At 40.3% G+C, this 20,389-nt stretch overlaps 3 protein-coding genes across 9 annotated transcripts in view; 1 reads left to right on the top strand and 2 right to left on the bottom strand.

The window, feature by feature from the left end:
• Positions 1–2,347, top strand: part of ankrd6b (ankyrin repeat domain 6b) — a 46,459-nt gene extending 44,112 nt beyond the window's left edge. For all 7 annotated transcript variants that reach the window (XM_041253692.1, XM_041253695.1, XM_041253693.1 and 4 more), the window contains one exon: positions 172–2,347. In XM_041253692.1, the coding sequence (XP_041109626.1) occupies positions 172–746 (575 nt within the window). In that variant the 3' untranslated portion in view covers positions 747–2,347. The remainder of the gene's footprint in view (positions 1–171) is intronic.
• Positions 1,610–14,611, bottom strand: lyrm2 (LYR motif containing 2). Its single transcript, XM_041253698.1, has 3 exons — positions 14,446–14,611; positions 3,498–3,638; positions 1,610–2,740 (listed from the first exon to the last, which is right to left on the bottom strand). Exons 1-3 carry the CDS (start codon positions 14,488–14,490, stop codon positions 2,660–2,662), a joined length of 267 nt encoding a protein of 88 aa, XP_041109632.1. The 5' UTR covers positions 14,491–14,611; the 3' UTR covers positions 1,610–2,659.
• Positions 14,612–16,916: 2,305 nt separating this feature from the next.
• Positions 16,917–20,389, bottom strand: part of mdn1 (midasin AAA ATPase 1) — a 66,548-nt gene continuing 63,075 nt past the window's right edge. Inside the window, exons 99-102 of the mRNA XM_041253699.1 lie at positions 18,805–18,919; positions 18,551–18,617; positions 18,141–18,283; positions 16,917–17,968 (exon numbers count right to left, since the gene is read on the bottom strand). Coding sequence (XP_041109633.1) covers positions 17,783–17,968; positions 18,141–18,283; positions 18,551–18,617; positions 18,805–18,919 — 511 coding nt within the window. The 3' untranslated portion in view covers positions 16,917–17,782. The remainder of the gene's footprint in view (positions 17,969–18,140; positions 18,284–18,550; positions 18,618–18,804; positions 18,920–20,389) is intronic.

Genomic DNA, 20,389 nt, shown 5'->3' with positions numbered 1-20,389 from the left:
CGTACCAGAGAGAGAACACTACAGTTACCACTATCAATGTGAATTCCACAAAGTAGAAAGCTAAATATAGGAATGCATTGTTGTTAAATGTGTACAGTGATTTTGTCACATCATGTGTGTATGTGCATCTCCACACTGCTATTGACTTGCCTCCTACTCTTGTTGGTACAGATGTGAAACAGCAGCCCCTGCTGATTGAGTTCTCTGCACCCGTTTCAAGGAGCCCCATAGCTACTTCTCCCAGAGTCGTTCGGCCCAAAGAGCGGACATCTGCCTCTGCTGCCTCCAGTAGGACACAGGACGAACTGCAAGAAACAGAGACCCCAGCTTCTCAACCCAGACAAGTGCACATAAAGGCTTCAGAGAGCTTCTGCACAGGAACGTTCAGCCTGTCTCCGCCTACTGAGCGTCGCAGCAGCAGACAGGGGCAAGACAGGGGGAGACATCCAAGGAGACACTCCCAAGGAAGGACCGACCTTCCCAAGCCCAAGCCAAGCCAGGTCGGGCTTCCAGAGCTCCCTGCTCCCCAGCAGGAGCGGGACACCCTGCACGCTCTGGAGATCACACAGTACCTCTTTGAGGCTGTCGCCACGCAGATGGAGAAGTGGTACGAGCGGAAGATCGAGGAGGCTCGCTCCCAGTGTGAGCAGAAAGCCCAGCAGGACAGAGCAGCTCTACAGGAGCAAGTCCTCAGTCTGGAGGAGGAGCTCCGAATGCTACGGACTAACATACACAAGGAGAGCTAGCAGAGGGACAGGGAACGTGTGCACGACTAGTCCCTTCCGCGAAAACACAATTACAGTATAGGCATTCATATCAAGTGTAGATTTTTCATCAAACGGTACATCGTCCTATATGGAGTGAAAAAAGTTAAGAGTTTTAATATATTTTAAAAGTTTGTTACCTTATTAGCCCATGATGAAAAAAAAATGTTGTCCACTTTGGCGCATTTAAAGATGCCAAGCAGCCGATAAAGTCTGCTTTCTAATGTGAAAGAGAGCAGACTATGGAAGAATGCAGTAAGCAGATACCAAGCAATGTTGCATGATTATTGGGGGACTGCAGGTTGCATTTCTAGTTAATGGATCTCAGGTGGCTCTGGATTGGACATTCAGACTAAATGGGCAGCCGGAAACAATTTGCTAAACTAAAATATGAAACAAATAAAAATAATATGAACCCAGAATCCCAGAATTAATGCATACGTTTTTTTTTTTTTCTGTTAACAGTTCACATAGGTGAATGATAGAAAATGTTGTTGTGTTTTAATGGATGATGTACAATCTGAGCTTTTTTGTTAAACAAGGTTTTTTAACTCCTACTAACTGGAATATCTACAGAAAGGTTTGGTAACTTCAGTTTTTATAGAAATATTTATTTTACTGGCACTAACATGAAAGGAGAGTCCAAGTGTTTTTTTTACAATAGTTTGTATACAGTGCTATTCAAAAACGGCAACACTTGTCATACTAAGCATAATACACCTTTGCCTACACCCATTGAAAAACACATTGAATTAATTGCTACCAATAAACGGTTAAAAGAGGAAGAATTATTAAAGCACATGCTCCAGTGCAGTTTGCACAAAACAAATGACAAAACATGTTGATGTGCATGTAGCAGCCAGGACTGGGCTCAGTTCCAATTCTCATTCCCTTCTAATCAATTCCAACACATCACTGATTCAAACTTGCAATCCGCAGCATTCTGTTAAATGAGCTTCTCACAGTGGCACCAAAGTATTTAAACTGAAGTCATTTAGTCAATTAAACTAGATTCAAATAACAGCAGTTGAACAATTAGAACAATTATTATGTCTCTAAAATATCAATTTCGATTCCAAAGCCTTTGAAGGAATTGATATTGGGAATAGATTTTAAAAACTAATTGGAATTCTGAAACAGGAATTGAGCCCAACCCTGGCAGGAACCCATTGTTTACCAGCTATTATGCTAATATGAACTGTCCCATATATGTTTCTGTGTCATTGTAAGACAGGGATTTGAGTGCGGTTGCTGGTTGAGGCAAAACAAAACTGGAAAAACTATGTTCTGTCACGTTAATTCCTCACTAGAAGCCATTAAAGCACCGGACATGCCAGCCAACTTCTTCATAACACAACAGTAAACATAACCCTTAGCCTTACATACATAGAGGCTGACAAGACAGCTCTCTACTATGGACTGAAGTGTTAAACTTCATGACAGTGTTCAGTCTACCACGGGATGAATGCACTGACAAATCCTGTTTTTTTTTTGTTTTGTTTTTTGTAGTTAAATTGTATATGCAATTTTCTATTCTGTTTTTTAGTGCGGTATAAAAACTGTAAAATGCAGATATAAGCTTTGTTAATAGAGCTGTGTGAGTAAAAACAAAGAGATTTACTTTACAACACATATCTCTCGAATACTGAATGTTCATCAGCCAAACTGTTTAAATAAAAATTCTCTTTGTGTACTTTAGTAAGCCGTTTTATTCAATACAAGTATATTTTAGTCAACACCCCATCACAACCCCTTTTAAAATGTTCAACACATTTTCAGAGTAGCCGTATAAACACGTTGAGAGATATATATATATATGTAAATATATAATTGTTCTTTTCACAGAGCAGTTGGCATGATCTTGTTCCTAGAAAATGTTCAGTAACTCTTGTCCGCTAACTCTTCGCTAGCTGAAGTGTTCTCTGAAGCTCCTGAAGATGTAAGTTGCCTTGTGAAACCATCATCCGAATCGCATCCTGTGGGAAAGGAAAGGAAGATTTTACACATCTCCAGAAAAAACAAAATTATAATAATAATAGAAGTGCTACTGTAGCTGAAATGGACATGTTTCTGGGGAAGTGGTGTCAGAAGACAGAGTAAGAAAGGACCCCTTATAAGCATGTTGTAGTAATGGTTCTTGAGATAATCCCAGGTCACAATTTGACCTATGACCTACGGCTTACTTCAAAAGGTACTGTCACAGAGAACTGTCTCAGACTGAGTTAAAAGTACCAGCATTCCAAGTGTGATATTCAGTTTCCCTTCATTGAAGATTGCCCTTAGATTTATTTACCTGGTTGGCTGGGTTTATTCAAGGCTGGGCTTCTGGGTTAATCTATAGAACAGTGAATTGCAATTCTTATAGTTGTACAAGATAACAATCTGTATGGTGGCTAGCTAACTGTAACACCAAAAGTGTATCGCACATCTGAGACAGAATTGGGCAAAACACCATACAATACATATCCAGCATGACTGAGTACCAAGACACAGAACTGGGTAGCAAGTAGGAGGTAAGGCCGCAGCATTTACCTTCTAGTGCCTAATTGGTAGTTGTATCTGTTTTCACTAAAGTGTTATCAGTTCACTACATGTCCATGTCCAGATCCAACTACATCACTATTATAATAAAGCAGCCAAATCCAAATATTGTCCCCCATCTGTGTGTAGTCAGATAATTTATACATCATGTCTGGTTAATCAGGATTCAGTTGAACAGAAAAGGTGACTTGCCTCTTCTTTGGCCCCTCTGTTCCTCTTGAACTCGTCTCTAGCCCAGCTAGTCAGGTATTGCCGATCAGCCTCATTGGGTACCAGGCGGATAGTTCGCAACAATGTCCTGTACAAACAAAGGACCTTCTGACGCTGTAAAAACTAAAAACAGACATGAGAGAATAACGATTGCAAAACCGTATCTCTGGTGTCGGTATACTGTATGTGTAAGTGTATCTGGTGTTGGTATGCTGTATGTGTAAGTGTATCTGGTGTTGGTATGCTGTATGTGTAAGTGTATCTGGTGTTGGTATGCTGTATGTGTAAGTGTATCTGGTGTTGGTATGCTGTATGTGTAAGTGTATCTGGTGTTGGTATGCTGTATGTGTAAGTGTATCTGGTGTTGGTATGCTGTATGTGTAAGTGTATCTGGTGTTGGTATGCTGTATGTGTAAGTGTATCTGGTGTTGGTATGCTGTATGTGTAAGTGTATCTGGTGTTGGTATGCTGTATGTGTAAGTGTATCTGGTGTTGTATGCTGTATGCTGTATCTGGTGTGGTAAGTGTATCTGGTGTTGGTATGCTGTATGTGTAAGTGTATCTGGTGATGGTATGCTGTATGTGTAAGTGTATCTGGTATGCTGTATGTGTAAGTGTATCTGGTGTTGGTATGCTGTATGTGTAAGTGTATCTGGTGTTGGTATGCTGTATGTGTAAGTGTATCTGGTGTTGGTATGCTGTATGTGTAAGTGTATCTGGTGTTGGTATGCTGTATGTGTAAGTGTATCTGGTGTTGGTATGCTGTATGTGTAAGTGTATCTGGTGTTGGTATGCTGTATGTGTAAGTGTATCTGGTGTTGGTATGCTGTATGTGTAAGTGTATCTGGTGTTGGTATGCTGTATGTGTAAGTGTATCTGGTGTTGGTATGCTGTATGTGTTGTGTATGCTGTATGCTGTATGTGTATCTGGTGTTGGTATGCTGTATGTGTAAGTGTATCTGGTGTTGGTATGCTGTATGTGTATGTGTATCTGGTGTTGGTATGCTGTATGTGTAAGTGTATCTGGTGTTGGTATGCTGTATGCTGTATGTGTAGTGTATCTGGTGTTGGTATGCTGTATGTGTAAGTGTATCTGGTGTTGGTATGCTGTATGTGTATGTGTATCTGGTGTTGGTATGCTGTATGTGTAAGTGTATCTGGTGTTGGTATGCTGTATGTGTATCTGGTGTTGTATCTGTGTATCTGGTGTTGGTATGCTGTATGTGTATGTGTATCTGGTGTTGGTATGCTGTATGTGTATCTGGTGTTGGTATGCTGTATGTGTAAGTGTATCTGGTGTTGGTATGCTGTATGTGTAAGTGTATCTGGTGTTGGTATGCTGTATGCTGTATGTGTATCTGGTGTTGGTATGCTGTATGTGTATGTGTATCTGGTGTTGGTATGCTGGTGTGGGTATCTGGTGTTGGTATGCTGTATGTGTAAGTGTATCTGGTGTTGGTATGCTGTATGTGTAAGTGTATCTGGTGTTGGTATGCTGTATGTGTAAGTGTATCTGGTGTTGGTATGCTGTATGTGTAAGTGTATCTGGTGTTGGTATGCTGTATGTGTAAGTGTATCTGGTGTTGGTATGCTGGTGTATCTGGTGTTGGTATGCTGTATGTGTAAGTGTATCTGGTGTTGGTATGCTGTATGTGTAAGTGTATCTGGTGTTGGTATGCTGTATGTGTAAGTGTATCTGGTGTTGGTATGCTGTATGTGTAAGTGTATCTGGTGTTGGTATGCTGTATGTGTAAGTGTATCTGGTGTTGGTATGCTGTATGCTGTATGTGTAAGTGTATCTGGTGTTGGTATGCTGTATGTGTAAGTGTATCTGGTGTTGGTATGCTGTATGTGTAAGTGTATCTGGTGTTGGTATGCTGTATGTGTAAGTGTATCTGGTGTTGGTATGCTGTATGTGTATGTGTATCTGGTGTTGGTATGCTGTTTGTGTATGTGTATCTGGTGTTGGTATGCTGTATGTGTATCTGGTGTTGGTATGCTGTATGTGTAAGTGTATCTGGTGTTGGTATGCTGTATGTGTAAGTGTATCTGGTGTTGGTATGCTGTATGTGTAAGTGTATCTGGTGTTGGTATGCTGTATGTGTAAGTGTATCTGGTGTTGGTATGCTGTATGTGTAAGTGTATCTGGTGTGTATGCTGTATGTGTAAGTGTATCTGGTGTATGCTGTATGTGTAAGTGTATCTGGTGTTGGTATGCTGTATGTGTAAGTGTATCTGGTGTTGGTATGCTGTATGTGTAAGTGTATCTGGTGTTGGTATGCTGTATGTGTAAGTGTATCTGGTGTTGGTATGCTGTATGTGTATGTGTATCTGGTGTTGGTATGCTGTATGTGTATCTGGTGTTGGTATGCTGTATGTGTAAGTGTATCTGGTGTTGGTATGCTGTATGTGTAAGTGTATCTGGTGTTGGTATGCTGTATGTGTAAGTGTATCTGGTGTATGTGTAAGTGTATCTGGTGTTGGTATGCTGTATGTGTATGTGTATCTGGTGTTGGTATGCTGTATGTGTAAGTGTATCTGGTGTTGGTATGCTGTATGTGTAAGTGTATCTGGTGTTGGTATGCTGTATGTGTAAGTGTATCTGGTGTTGGTATGCTGTATGCTGTATGTGTATCTGGTGTTGGTATGCTGTATGTGTAAGTGTATCTGGTGTTGGTATGCTGTATGTGTAAGTGTATCTGGTGTTGGTATGCTGTATGTGTAAGTGTATCTGGTGTCGGTATGCTGTATGTGTAAGTGTATCTGGTGTTGGTATGCTGTATGTGTAAGTGTATCTGGTGTTGGTATGCTGTATGCTGGTGTAAGTGTATCTGGTGTTGGTATGCTGTATGTGTAAGTGTATCTGGTGTTGGTATGCTGTATGTGTGTGTATCTGGTGTTGTATGGTGTATGTGTATGTATGCTGTATGTGTATCTGGTGTTGGTATGCTGTATGTGTAAGTGTATCTGGTGTTGGTATGCTGTATGTGTAAGTGTATCTGGTGTTGGTATGCTGTATGCTGTATGTGTATCTGGTGTTGGTATGCTGTATGCTGTATGTGTGTATCTGGTGTTGGTATGCTGTATGTAAGTGTATCTGGTGTTGGTATGCTGTATGTGTAAGTGTATCTGGTGTTGGTATGCTGTATGTGTAAGTGTATCTGGTGTTGGTATGCTGTATGTGTATGTGTATCTGGTGTTGGTATGCTGTATGTGTAAGTGTATCTGGTGTTGGTATGCTGTATGTGTATGTGTATCTGGTGTTGGTATGCTGTATGTGTATGTGTATCTGGTGTTGGTATGCTGTATGTGTAAGTGTATCTGGTGTTGGTATGCTGTATGTGTAAGTGTATCTGGTGTTGGTATGCTGTATGTGTAAGTGTATCTGGTGTTGGTATGCTGTATGTGTAAGTGTATCTGGTGTTGGTATGCTGTATGTGTAAGTGTATCTGGTGTTGGTATGCTGTTGGTATGCTGGTGTTGTATGCTGTATGTGTATGTGTATCTGGTGTTGGTATGCTGTATGTGTATGTGTATCTGGTGTTGGTATGCTGTATGTGTATGTGTATCTGGTGTTGGTATGCTGTTTGTGTATGTGTATCTGGTGTTGGTATGCTGTATGTGTATGTGTATCTGGTGTTGGTATGCTGTGTATGTGTAAGTGTATCTGGTGTTGGTATGCTGTATGTGTAAGTGTATCTGGTGTTGGTATGCTGTATGTGTATGTGTATCTGGTGTTGGTATGCTGTATGTGTATGTGTATGTGTATCTGGTGTTGGTATGCTGTATGTGTAAGTGTATCTGGTGTTGGTATGCTGTATGTGTAAGTGTATCTGGTGTTGGTATGCTGTATGTGTAAGTGTATCTGGTGTTGGTATGCTGTATGTGTAAGTGTATCTGGTGTTGGTATGCTGTATGTGTGTGTATCTGGTGTTGGTATCTGGTGTTGTGTATCTGGTGCTGGTATGCTGTATGTGTAAGTGTATCTGGTGTTGGTATGCTGTATGTGTAAGTGTATCTGGTGTTGGTATGCTGTATGTGTAAGTGTATCTGGTGTTGGTATGCTGTATGTGTAAGTGTATCTGGTGTTGGTATGCTGTATGTGTATCTGGTGTGTATCTGGTGTTGGTATGCTGTTGGTATGTGTAAGTGTATCTGGTGTTGGTATGCTGTATGTGTATGTGTATCTGGTGTTGGTATGCTGTATGTGTAAGTGTATCTGGTGTTGGTATGCTGTATGTGTAATCTGTGTATCTGGTGTTGGTATGCTGTATGTGTAAGTGTATCTGGTGTTGGTATGCTGTATGTGTAAGTGTATCTGGTGTTGGTATGCTGTATGTGTAAGTGTATCTGGTGTTGGTATGCTGTATGTGTAAGTGTATCTGGTGTTGGTATGCTGTATGTGTAAGTGTATCTGGTGTTGGTATGCTGTATGTGTAAGTGTATCTGGTGTTGGTATGCTGTATGTGTAAGTGTATCTGGTGTTGGTATGCTGTATGTGTAAGTGTATCTGGTGTTGGTATGCTGTATGTGTAAGTGTATCTGGTGTTGGTATGCTGTATGTGTAAGTGTGTATGTATCTGTATGCTGTATGTGTATCTGGTGTTGGTATGCTGTATGTGTAAGTGTATCTGGTGTTGGTATGCTGTATGTGTAAGTGTATCTGGTGTTGGTATGCTGTATGTGTAAGTGTATCTGGTGTTGGTATGCTGTATGTGTAAGTGTATCTGGTGTTGGTATGCTGTATGTGTATGTGTATCTGGTGTTGGTATGCTGTATGTGTCTGGATACGTGACGACACGACATACGACATAGACGCACATACCGCATATCTGCATACTACGATAGACCACCACGCTGTACGACTATACGGACCTATTCACATAGACGCACATCCATACGGACATACACATTCACGATAGACGCACAGCCTAATACGACATACTAGCATAATCCTGACACCCATACGACATAACATTCGACATAGGACCATACATCGCATCCGACATACAGCATTCACTAGGACCACAATCATACGACATACGAATCATACACACTAGACGCCCACATACCACGCATCGACATACTAATCATTCATATAGACCACATCCATACGCGATACACTATTCACAGTATGACGTACACACATCCATACGGGGACAACACGATTCGACATAGCCACAACGCATAGCGACATACAGCATTCTATATAGACCACATCCATACCTGAATCCTTAACCGATACGACATACACAATTGCACAATAGACCCGTATGCTGTATGTGTAAGTGTATCTGGTGTTGGTATGCTGTATGTGTAAGTGTATCTGGTGTTGGTATGCTGTATGTGTAAGTGTATCTGGTGTTGGTATGCTGTATGTGTATGTGTATCTGGTGTTGGTATGCTGTATGTGTAAGTGTATCTGGTGTTGGTATGCTGTATGTGTAAGTGTATCTGGTGTTGGTATGCTGTATGTGTAAGTGTATCTGGTGTTGGTATGCTGTATGTGTAAGTGTATCTGGTGTTGGTATGCTGTATGTGTAAGTGTATCTGGTGTTGGTATGCTGTATGTGTAAGTGTATCTGGTGTTGGTATGCTGTATGTGTAAGTGTATCTGGTGTTGGTATGCTGTATGGTATGCTGTGTGTATGTGTATCTGGTGTTGGTATGCTGTATGTGTAAGTGTATCTGGTGTTGGTATGCTGTATGTGTATGTGTATCTGGTGTTGGTATGCTGTATGTGTAAGTGTATCTGGTGTTGGTATGCTGTATGTGTAAGTGTATCTGGTGTTGGTATGCTGTATGTGTAAGTGTATCTGGTGTTGGTATGCTGTATGTGTAAGTGTATCTGGTGTTGGTATGCTGTATGTGTAAGTGTATCTGGTGTTGGTATGCTGTATGTGTAAGTGTATCTGGTGTTGGTATGCTGTATGTGTAAGTGTATCTGGTGTTGGTATGCTGTATGTGTAAGTGTATCTGGTGTTGGTATGCTGTATGTGTAAGTGTATCTGGTGTTGGTATGCTGTATGTGTAAGTGTATCTGGTGTTGGTATGCTGTATGTGTAAGTGTATCTGGTGTTGGTATGCTGTATGTGTAAGTGTATCTGGTGTTGGTATGCTGTATGTGTAAGTGTATCTGGTGTTGGTATGCTGTATGTGTAAGTGTATCTGGTGTTGGTATGCTGTATGTGTAAGTGTATCTGGTGTTGGTATGCTGTATGTGTAAGTGTATCTGGTGTTGGTATGCTGTATGTGTAAGTGTATCTGGTGTTGGTATGCTGTATCTGGTGTATGGTATGTTGGTATGCTGTATGTGTAAGTGTATCTGGTGTTGGTATGCTGTATGTGTAAGTGTATCTGGTGTTGGTATGCTGTATGTGTAAGTGTATCTGGTGTTGGTATGCTGTATGTGTAAGTGTATCTGGTGTTGGTATGCTGTATGTGTAGTGTATCTGGTATGCTGTAAGTGTATCTGGCTGTATGGTATGCTGTATGCTGTATGTGTAAGTGTATCTGGTGTTGGTATGCTGTATGTGTAAGTGTATCTGGTGTTGGTATGCTGTATGTGTAAGTGTATCTGGTGTTGGTATGCTGTATGTGTAAGTGTATCTGGTGTTGGTATGCTGTATGTGTAAGTGTATCTGGTGTAGGTATGCTGTATGTGTAAGTGTATCTGGTGTGGTGCTGTATGTGTAGGGTATAGTTTGAACATGGCACATACATGCACAACTATGTGACAAGTTATCTGGTGGATGGTATGCGCATACACATTCACAAGAGCGGCACTATCTGAGTGTATCTGGTGTAGGTATGCTGTATGTGTAAATGTATCTGGTGTTGGTATGCTGTATGTGTAAGTGTATCTGGTGTTGGTATGCTGTATGTGTATGTGTATCTGGTGTTGGTATGCTGTTTGTGTATGTGTATCTGGTGTTGGTATGCTGTATGTGTATGTGTATCTGGTGTTGGTATGCTGTATGTGTAAGTGTATCTGGTGTTGGTATGCTGTATGTGTATGTGTATCTGGTGTTGGTATGCTGTATGTGTAAGTGTATCTGGTGTTGGTATGCTGTATGTGTAAGTGTATCTGGTGTTGGTATGCTGTATGTGTAAGTGTATCTGGTGTTGGTATGCTGTATGTGTAAGTGTATCTGGTGTTGGTATGCTGTATGTGTAAGTGTATCTGGTGTTGGTATGCTGTATGTGTAAGTGTATCTGGTGTTGGTATGCTGTATGTGTAAGTGTATCTGGTGTTGGTATGCTGTATGTGTAAGTGTATCTGGTGTTGGTATGCTGTATGTGTAAGTGTATCTGGTGTTGGTATGCTGTATGTGTAAGTGTATCTGGTGTTGGTATGCTGTATGTGTATGTGTATCTGGTGTTGGTATGCTGTATGTGTAAGTGTATCTGGTGTTGGTATGCTGTATGTGTAAGTGTATCTGGTGTTGGTATGCTGTATGTGTAAGTGTATCTGGTGTTGGTATGCTGTATGTGTAAGTGTATCTGGTGTTGGTATGCTGTATGTGGAATGTGTATCTGGTGTTGGTATGCTGTATGTGTAAGTGTATCTGGTGTTGGTATGCTGTATGTGTAAGTGTATCTGGTGTTGGTATGCTGTATGTGTAAGTGTATCTGGTGTTGGTATGCTGTATGTGTAAGTGTATCTGGTGTTGGTATGCTGTATGTGTAAGTGTATCTGGTGTTGGTATGCTGTATGTGTAAGTGTATCTGGTGTATGGTATGTATCTGGTGTTGGTATGCTGTATGTGTAAGTGTATCTGGTGTTGGTATGCTGTATGTGTAAGTGTATCTGGTGTTGGTATGCTGTATGTGTAAGTGTATCTGGTGTTGGTATGCTGTATGTGTAAGTGTATCTGGTGTTGGTATGCTGTATGTGTATGTGTATCTATGTTGGTATGCTGTATGTGTAAGTGTATCTGGTGTTGGTATGCTGTATGTGTAAGTGTATCTGGTGTTGGTATGCTGTATGTGTAAGTGTATCTGGTGTTGGTATGCTGTATGTGTAAGTGTATCTGGTGTTGGTATGCTGTATGTGTAAGTGTATCTGGTGTTGGTATGCTGTATGTGTATGTGTATCTGGTGTTGGTATGCTGTATGTGTAAGTGTATCTGGTGTTGGTATGCTGTATGTGTAAGTGTATCTGGTGTTGGTATGCTGTATGTGTAAGTGTATCTGGTGTTGGTATGCTGTATGTGTAAGTGTATCTGGTGTTGGTATGCTGTATGTGTAAGTGTATCTGGTGTTGGTATGCTGTATGTGTAAGTGTATCTGGTGTTGGTATGCTGTATGTGTAAGTGTATCTGGTGTTGGTATGCTGTATGTGTAAGTGTATCTGGTGTTGGTATGCTGTATGTGTAAGTGTATCTGGTGTTGGTATGCTGTATGTGTAAGTGTATCTGGTGTAGGTATGCTGTATGTGTAAGTGTATCTGGTGTTGGTATGCTGTATGTGTATGTGTATCTGGTGTTGGTATGCTGTATGTGTAAGTGTATCTGGTGTTGGTATGCTGTATGTGTATGTGTATCTGGTGTTGGTATGCTGTATGTGTAAGTGTATCTGGTGTTGGTATGCTGTATGTGTAAGTGTATCTGGTGTTGGTATGCTGTAAGTGTGTATGCTGGTGTGTATGTGTAGTGTATCTGGTGTTGGTATGCTGTATGTGTAAGTGTATCTGGTGTTGGTATGCTGTATGTGTAAGTGTATCTGGTGTTGGTATGCTGTATGTGTAAGTGTATCTGGTGTTGGTATGCTGTATGTGTAAGTGTATCTGGTGTTGGTATGCTGTATGTGTATGTGTATCTGGTGTTGGTATGCTGTATCTGTATGTGTATCTGGTGTTGGTATGCTGTATGTGTAAGTGTATCTGGTGTTGGTATGCTGTATGTGTAAGTGTATCTGGTGTTGGTATGCTGTATGTGTATGTGTATCTGGTGTTGGTATGCTGTATGTGTAAGTGTATCTGGTGTTGGTATGCTGTATGTGTAAGTGTATCTGGTGTTGGTATGCTGTATGTGTAAGTGTATCTGGTGTTGGTATGCTGTATGTGTAAGTGTATCTGGTGTTGGTATGCTGTATGTGTATGTGTATCTGGTGTTGGTATGCTGTATGTGTAAGTGTATCTGGTGTTGGTATGCTGTATGTGTAAGTGTATCTGGTGTTGGTATGCTGTATGTGTATGTGTATCTGGTGTTGGTATGCTGTATGTGTAAGTGTATCTGGTGTTGGTATGCTGTATGTGTAAGTGTATCTGGTGTTGGTATGCTGTATGTGTAAGTGTATCTGGTGTTGGTATGCTGTATGTGTAAGTGTATCTGTGTTGTATGGTATGCTGTATGTGTAAGTGTATCTGGTGTTGGTATGCTGTATGTGTAAGTGTATCTGGTGTTGGTATGCTGTATGTGTAAGTGTATCTGGTGTTGGTATGCTGTATGTGTAAGTGTATCTGGTGTTGGTATGCTGTATGTGTAAGTGTATCTGGTGTTGGTATGCTGTATGTGTAAGTGTATCTGGTGTTGGTATGCTGTATGTGTAAGTGTATCTGGTGTTGGTATGCTGTATGTGTAAGTGTATCTGGTGTTGGTATGCTGTATGTGTATCTGGTGTTGGTATGCTGTATGTGTAAGTGTATCTGGTGTTGTATGCTGTATGTGTATCTGGTGTTGGTATGCTGTATGTGTAAGTGTTATCTGGTGTTGGTTATGCTGACTACATGTGTAATGTATGGTGTTGGGATGCTGTAATGTGTAAGTATCTGGTGTGTTGTACCTGCTGTATGTGTAGTGGGTATCTGGTGTGTATGGGTATGCGTATGGGGTAAGTTGTAAGTAAGTGTATCTGGTGTTGGTATGCTGTATGTGTATGTGTATGCTGTATGTGTAAGTGTATCTGGTGTCGGTATGCTGTATGTGTAAGTGTATCTGGTGTCGGTATGCTGTATGTGTATGTGTATCTGGTGTTGGTATGCTGTATGTGTAAGTGTATCTGGTGTTGGTATGCTGTATGTGTAAGTGTATAATCAACAATTCACATATCTAGCAACTATAAACCGAATACTGTAAATCCATAGAATTTGGTGAATCACACCCATGCAACCAATTTTGGTGAAGAAATGTTCGTGAACTGTTGCAATACGAAGTATGTATTGTTAGTGGAATTATTTGATATTCGTGCCAAAAATGTTTGCGGGTTTTTTTTTTTCTTCATACGCGAAAAACGCACAGCAAAAGGCTCGCAAATATTTACTATGGCTTTACAGTATCACTCATTCGGCATCCTCTATGTATGTGCCTACGTCATTAAATCCCGTAATGGACCATCATTTTCTCTCACTTATTTTTTTTTTTTTTTTTAATACAGTATAATAAGAGTTGATAGAAATCAAACCCAGATTCGCCGGAATCATTTTACCTTTACAAATATTGGTTTGGCTTTGACAACACGAACATCAGTGGTTATTAACTTTACAAACGGAACAGCTACTTTGTCAATGTTTTCTTTACCGAGTCTCTCTCTCTCTCTCTCTCTCTCTCTCTCTCTCTCTCTCTCTCTCTCTCTCTCTCTCTATATATATATATATATATATATATATATATATATATATATATATACTATACATCACATCTTATACACTACTTTAAATGTTGAGAAAGAAACACTTTCCAACAGGCTTAGTATAAAGACACAGCTGACAAGGTCAGCAATTCCTGACGACGCTATCTGTGACAATATTTTTTGTAGCACACCAGGTTAAAGTAAGATACCGCTAGTGTAAATAAAATAACGACTGTAAACTGTGCAGCATAATAACGTGACACACTCTCTCACACGACACTGACTCAGGTCATTGAGTGTACGGTGTTTCGCGTTACAGAAACAGAGTACAGTACTATATACAAACCCGAGCGCTTACCTGTTTAAGGGTTAACGCTGCGGGAGGCAATCTGGAGGCAGCCATGTATTAATGAGGTATTTCTGCTTCTTTTTCGTCTTTATTCACAATGCACGATACATACAAATGCCCCGACCTACACTACAGCGGATTCAGATCCGACAAGCACATGAAGACATGTGATACAAACACACCATCGACGAACCTCATTCAAGAGGAGACACACACTTTTTTCCTGAGTGCAGCGCCCCTTGGTGGACCGGAGACGTTTTTATTGGATTGAAAATACTCTGGTTGCAAAAACACTTCCAAATTGTATACTTCATACCAACCCCTGTATATTATGCATTTTATATTAGTCTGTTATTGGTACATGTTTAATGATCCTCTTATTGGGGCGAGAATATATATGTTTTATTTAAAATTGTTCATTAACTGCTTTAATTTAGCACCTGTAGACCTATATTTCCAATATTTTGTTATTTACCTAACTGAATACTAAAACTACTACAAATATAATACAGCCCACTAAGTTTGTAATCTTACACACAGTTTAACTGTATTTTTGTATAGTACATTGCAGTATTATTACTGGATTGTACTGCATCAGAAACATTCATAATGCTGAGTAATCTATATGAAAAATCTAGAAATACAGCCCTTCAGATTTATCCTCAATGACGTTTCCTTATATGAACTGTAACTCAGTAAACCTTTGAAATTGTTGCATGTTGCGCGTATATTTATATATATATTGTGTATGATATATTTTAGTTATATATATATATATATATATATAGCTCTGGAAAAAATTTTGAGACCACTGCAAATTTTTCTTAAATCAGCATCTCTACATGTATGGCAGCCATTCCATTCCAGTGTCTGTTGAATTCCAACACAGGCACACCTCATTCTACTGAATGAGGTACTGATTAGGGGGATCATCTGAACCAAATCTTATTTAATGAGGAAAAGTATAAAAACCACTCCTGTGGTCATCACTATACTCTTGCAATAGGACCAGCTGGATGGCAAAACAGTGCTAGTAGTACCTCAAAAGTAACTGGAATAAAAAAAATAACTATTGACCATGCCCAAAGAGTTAAAGGAAAGTTTTGAGTGAGGAAAAGAAGGGTTCAATTCTGGCTTTACTGGCAGAGGGATACAGTGAGCGTCGGGTTGCTTCCATCCTTAAAATTTCAAAGACAGCGGTTCATAAGAACAAGGTCAAGCAGCACACATTGGGGACAACAAAGCTACAGACCGGCAGAGGGCGAAAACGACTCTCCACTGACCGGGATGACCGCCAACTCATTCAAATGTCACTCAGCAACCGTAGGATGACATCAAGTGACCTACAAAAAGAATGGCAAACGGCAGCTGGGGTGAAGTGCACGGCGAGGACGGTTCGAAACAGGCTCCTAGGGGCAGGGCTGAAGTCGTGCAAAGCTAGAAAAAAAGCCCTTCATCAATGAGAAGCAAAGAAGAGCCAGGCTGAGGTTTGCAAAAGACCATAAGGATTGGACCGTAGAGGACTGGAGTAAGGTCATCTTCTCGGATGAGTCCAATCTTCAGCTTTGCCCAACACCTGGTCGTCTTATGGTTAGACGGAGACCTGGAGAGGCCTACAAGCCACAGTGTCTCGCACCCACTGTGAAATGTGGTGGAGGATCAGTGATGATCTGGGGGTGCTTCAGCAAGGCTGGAATCGGGCAGATTTGTCTTTGTGAAGGACGCATGAATCAAGCCAAGTACAAGGTTGTCCTGGAAGAAAACTTGCTTCCTTCTGCTCTGACAATGTTCCCCAACTCTGAGGATTGGTTTTTCCAGCAGGACAATGCTCCATGCCACACAACCAGGTCAATCAAGGTGTGGATGGAGGACCACCAGATCAAGACCCTGTCATGGCCTGCCCAATCTCCAGACCTGAACCCCACTGAAAACCTCTGGAATGTGATCAAGAGGAAGATGGATGGTCACAAGCCATCAAACAAAGCCGAGCTGCTTGAATTTTTGCGCCAGGAGTGGCATAAAGTCACCCAACATCAATGTGAAAGACTGGTGGAGAGCATGCCAAGACGCATGAAAGCTGTGCTTGAAAATCAGGGTTATTCCACCAAATATTGATTTCTGAACTCTTCCTAAGTTAAAACATTAGTATTGTGTTGTTTAAAAAGGAATATGAACTTATTTTCTTTGCATTATTCGAGGTCTGACAACACTGCATCTTTTTTGTTATTTTGAGCAGTTGTCATTTTACCCAAACACATACCTATAAATAGTAAAACCAGAGAAACTGATAATTTTGCAGTGGTCTCAGTTTTTTGCAGAGCTGTGTGTGTGTGTGTGTGTGTATATATATATATATATATAGACACACACACACACACACACACACACACACACACACACACTTCAGTCACAAATGGTTTGTTGTTTAATAAGACGGGGTGGCAAATGGTATTGACACAAATGTATTTTATTCTAACTAGTGACAGGAGATAACCCACTTTTATTATTGATGCACTGTGCTGTATAAACATAACACAACGTCCTTCATATATATAGTCATATATAGTTTGGGCAGCTGATTATACAGAATACAAAACATAATGGCCCCACTTGCTGTTTAATTGCATAGTTCACAATTCAATCTGAATTGCACCCATATGAACCACTGAACATCATCATGCTAAAATATGCTGTCTGCACAATAACTTAAACACAATAAGCTGCATTAAAGAAAATGCAAACAATGCTAAACAGCTACAATATTTCAACCACAGTGCTTTACAGTACTATTATTTATTGTAGCCATTACTGCAGTGCAGTCCTTTGAAAGAAAAAAAAAGCTAAAATAAAGAACTACATGTAGTTAAACATGATGCATTTCGATTTGAACAAAACATGTGGAAATACTCTCTTCTTTGACCTTGTTTTTTCAATATTAAAGTCATTCACAAGTCCTGCTGTTGTGGGTGCTGATCGGCCACCAATGTAATCTTTATCTTACACAACAGTCTTTGACAAAACATTAACCGCTTTACAAAGTGTATCATGCTCTAAACAGCTCTGCTTCTGAAACATCACATTTTACAAAAACAAAACCTGTACATATGGTAAACATTTCTTCAATTCTCTTGAGGGCAGCGAAAGCAAAGAACCACTGTAAACAGGTAACAGATCCACAGAGAATGGGCTTGTGGTAAAAAGAAAAAAAGGAACATGCAAGAAGCAGGTCCCTTGGGCCCTCGCTTTTAACTGTAGCAGCAATGTATATTGATGTATCAATGTATATTGATTTATCCATGTATAGCATTGTATCCATGCATACAGAGTGTTTTTCCAGGCTTGTTCACTACTGGTCGGTCGTTGTGACCAGCTCAAACCACTGGCGCAGTGCGTCGCTCAAGGTCTCAGGAAGAGCGTTCACGTCTCTCAGGATCATGTAGAATGGGAACGGGAACTCCTCCATGTAGGAGCGGATCTCCGGCATTTCTCCTGGCCCTTTGAAGATGGGAACCTTAATGTCCAGTATTGAGTCCTGAAAAAAAATGGACATGTGTGAATTTTCTTTACTGATGAACACCTTTGGGTGTTTATACGTGGGATACCTAAAGCAACAAGTTTACAGCCCTATGACTGATTTCTATATGGGTTATTTTTGCATCAAAGTTTATAGATTTAAACCCTAATGGCCCATTCTGGGCTCTTACCCTGGAATTGGGGTTGTCCAGCACCACGAAGATGACAAAGATGTTGGCGTTTCGAGCTGCCTGAACTGCTGCTGTGACCCGTTCCTTTCCTTCCAAGAAAAGGCCTCTTCCATCAGACACGATCAGCAGTAACTGAGCCGTTTCTAGGGATACAAAATACTCAAGTTCAAAAGGAGCAACAAACATTCTGCAGAATGCAAAAATCCAACAGTTACAAAACTGGTATTGGATCCTCTCATTTACTGACTACTAACTTTGCACCATACTATCAATAATACAATACATTCAGGTGAATAAGTCATACAATAAATGTGTATGGGGATATACCCCTGACAGGGACCAGTTAGCAGGTCTGCTGCTTGACGTGGCATGTATGAGCTTTGCAGTGTTGAAAGAGGTCCGCTACTCACCAGTGTTGTTGCTGCTGTGAGACTGCTGCCGAGCTGCGACAAACATGCTGGCTGCCGATTCCAAAAACTGCACGGCAAAAAGAGGACAAGCATTTCAAAAGAGGTTTTTAAGACTAGTAAACCGTTTAACATCATTTCTAACTGATGAAACAGAATGCGCAAGATACTCAAAAAACCTGGCTGTTGATGGACTCCGGGGTTACCTGAAGTAATCAGGCTAGACTGCTTAGATCACAAATCATTTCGCTACACACCTGGGCGATTTTAGTCTTCTTCTGTTGAAATTTGCAGAGTCGAAGTATTCTGGCTCCGGACTGGTCATTAAACTGTTCATGAAATGGGTGTAAAAGTTGAACAGTTTCTCCAAAACTGAAAAAGAAAAAAAAAAAATACAGAAACCTTACAAATTTACTACTGCACAGTAAAAACAAAATATATATACTGTATAAAATAATGAAGTTATCCTGCAAGACAGATTCTAGCTGGCTCTATGGGCACTCTGCAGAAGGGTCAAATAACACTTACTAATGTAGAACAAGAAGTTCATACAAGTAATACTTGAGAGGTTCTCACAGCAGTCACCATTGCAGAAACATATTGGTTTGGGTAAAATTAAGAACAAATATGCCACTCAGTCATTGGTATTCTCAGCATTAGTGGCAACATTAGCAACATTTGGGACCTGCTGCACTAGCGGGACATCATGCCCATTAAAACATGGTTTCATATAGTGTATTTGAAAAGGGGATATTTCTCTATTCAGAGCCTCATAGATGTTTGAAGCACATTACATTAATTCCAACATTCTCTCTTTTCTCATAACAAAGTATAATTTATAAAGAGGTCCACTTGAAAGAGAAGAATAAATAAATGTTTTAGCAGGATTATTTAAGTAATCAAGATGTAGCATTCAGGATTTTTAGGATATACTTCATATTTTTTCATTCTACTTGTACTTCAAAACTTTGTACCTTAACTCTGTAAGAGCACGAAGTTACTTGGGACTAGGATTTAGGAATGTTTTAATGAGATTAGCCTTAGAAATGCTCTTCTAAGAATGTCACCACCTCTGGGTCAGCTAGAGAAGGAGATTAACCTTTTTTCTTCTGAGGCACCCCCCCCCCCCTTTTAAAAATTCCATGGCCCACCACATGCATACACACACGGGATGGAAAGAAGACCTACTGATTATATATATATATATATATAGATATATATATATATATATATATATATATATAAAATCAGGTTTCACATAAGTAGGTTGTACTGAATGGGACCAACACTTTCAGTGCCTAGAAGAAGCAATGCTTTATTCATCGAGCACTCGCACCAAAATGTCTCCAGCATCATTTCACTGAACCTGGTTCTGAGGGAGCTGTCTGATGAAGTGTCAGTGAGCTCTTCTAACAGCTTTGATGGGACTGAGGGCGGCAGTTCAGCTTCTTGTGTAGCGGCTTGTTCCGTGGCGAGTTCAGGATAGTAAGTATTACATTAGGTGAGTAGACCAGACAGATTAAAGTCAATGTTCAATGCACTGTAAAAATGATGTCTTCTGACATAAAAGCCATCATCGTTTGACAGTGTCATTCCACACTGGTATTTCTGCCAGTTCCTTGCCCTTCTGCTCTCCAAACATTTCCTTTACAATTTCAGTGGCACACGACATTATCAACTTCTCCGCAAACGAATGCAAACTTTTTACTTTAGCAATTTTCTGCACCACTATGTACGATGACGCTTTTTATCTGCGGTAGTTGTGGATTTCATTACAGCTTTAATACCAAGCAGTTCCTTAGCCTTTTGCTCAAAAAATAAATGTTGCTGGTTTTTATACAT

Source organism: Polyodon spathula, chromosome 6 (genome assembly GCF_017654505.1).
Source record: "Polyodon spathula isolate WHYD16114869_AA chromosome 6, ASM1765450v1, whole genome shotgun sequence".
NCBI classification, from domain to species: Eukaryota; Metazoa; Chordata; class Actinopteri; order Acipenseriformes; family Polyodontidae; genus Polyodon; species Polyodon spathula.
The sequence above is the reverse complement of the archived record's forward strand: the minus strand, read 5'-3'. Positions and strand labels throughout refer to the sequence as shown.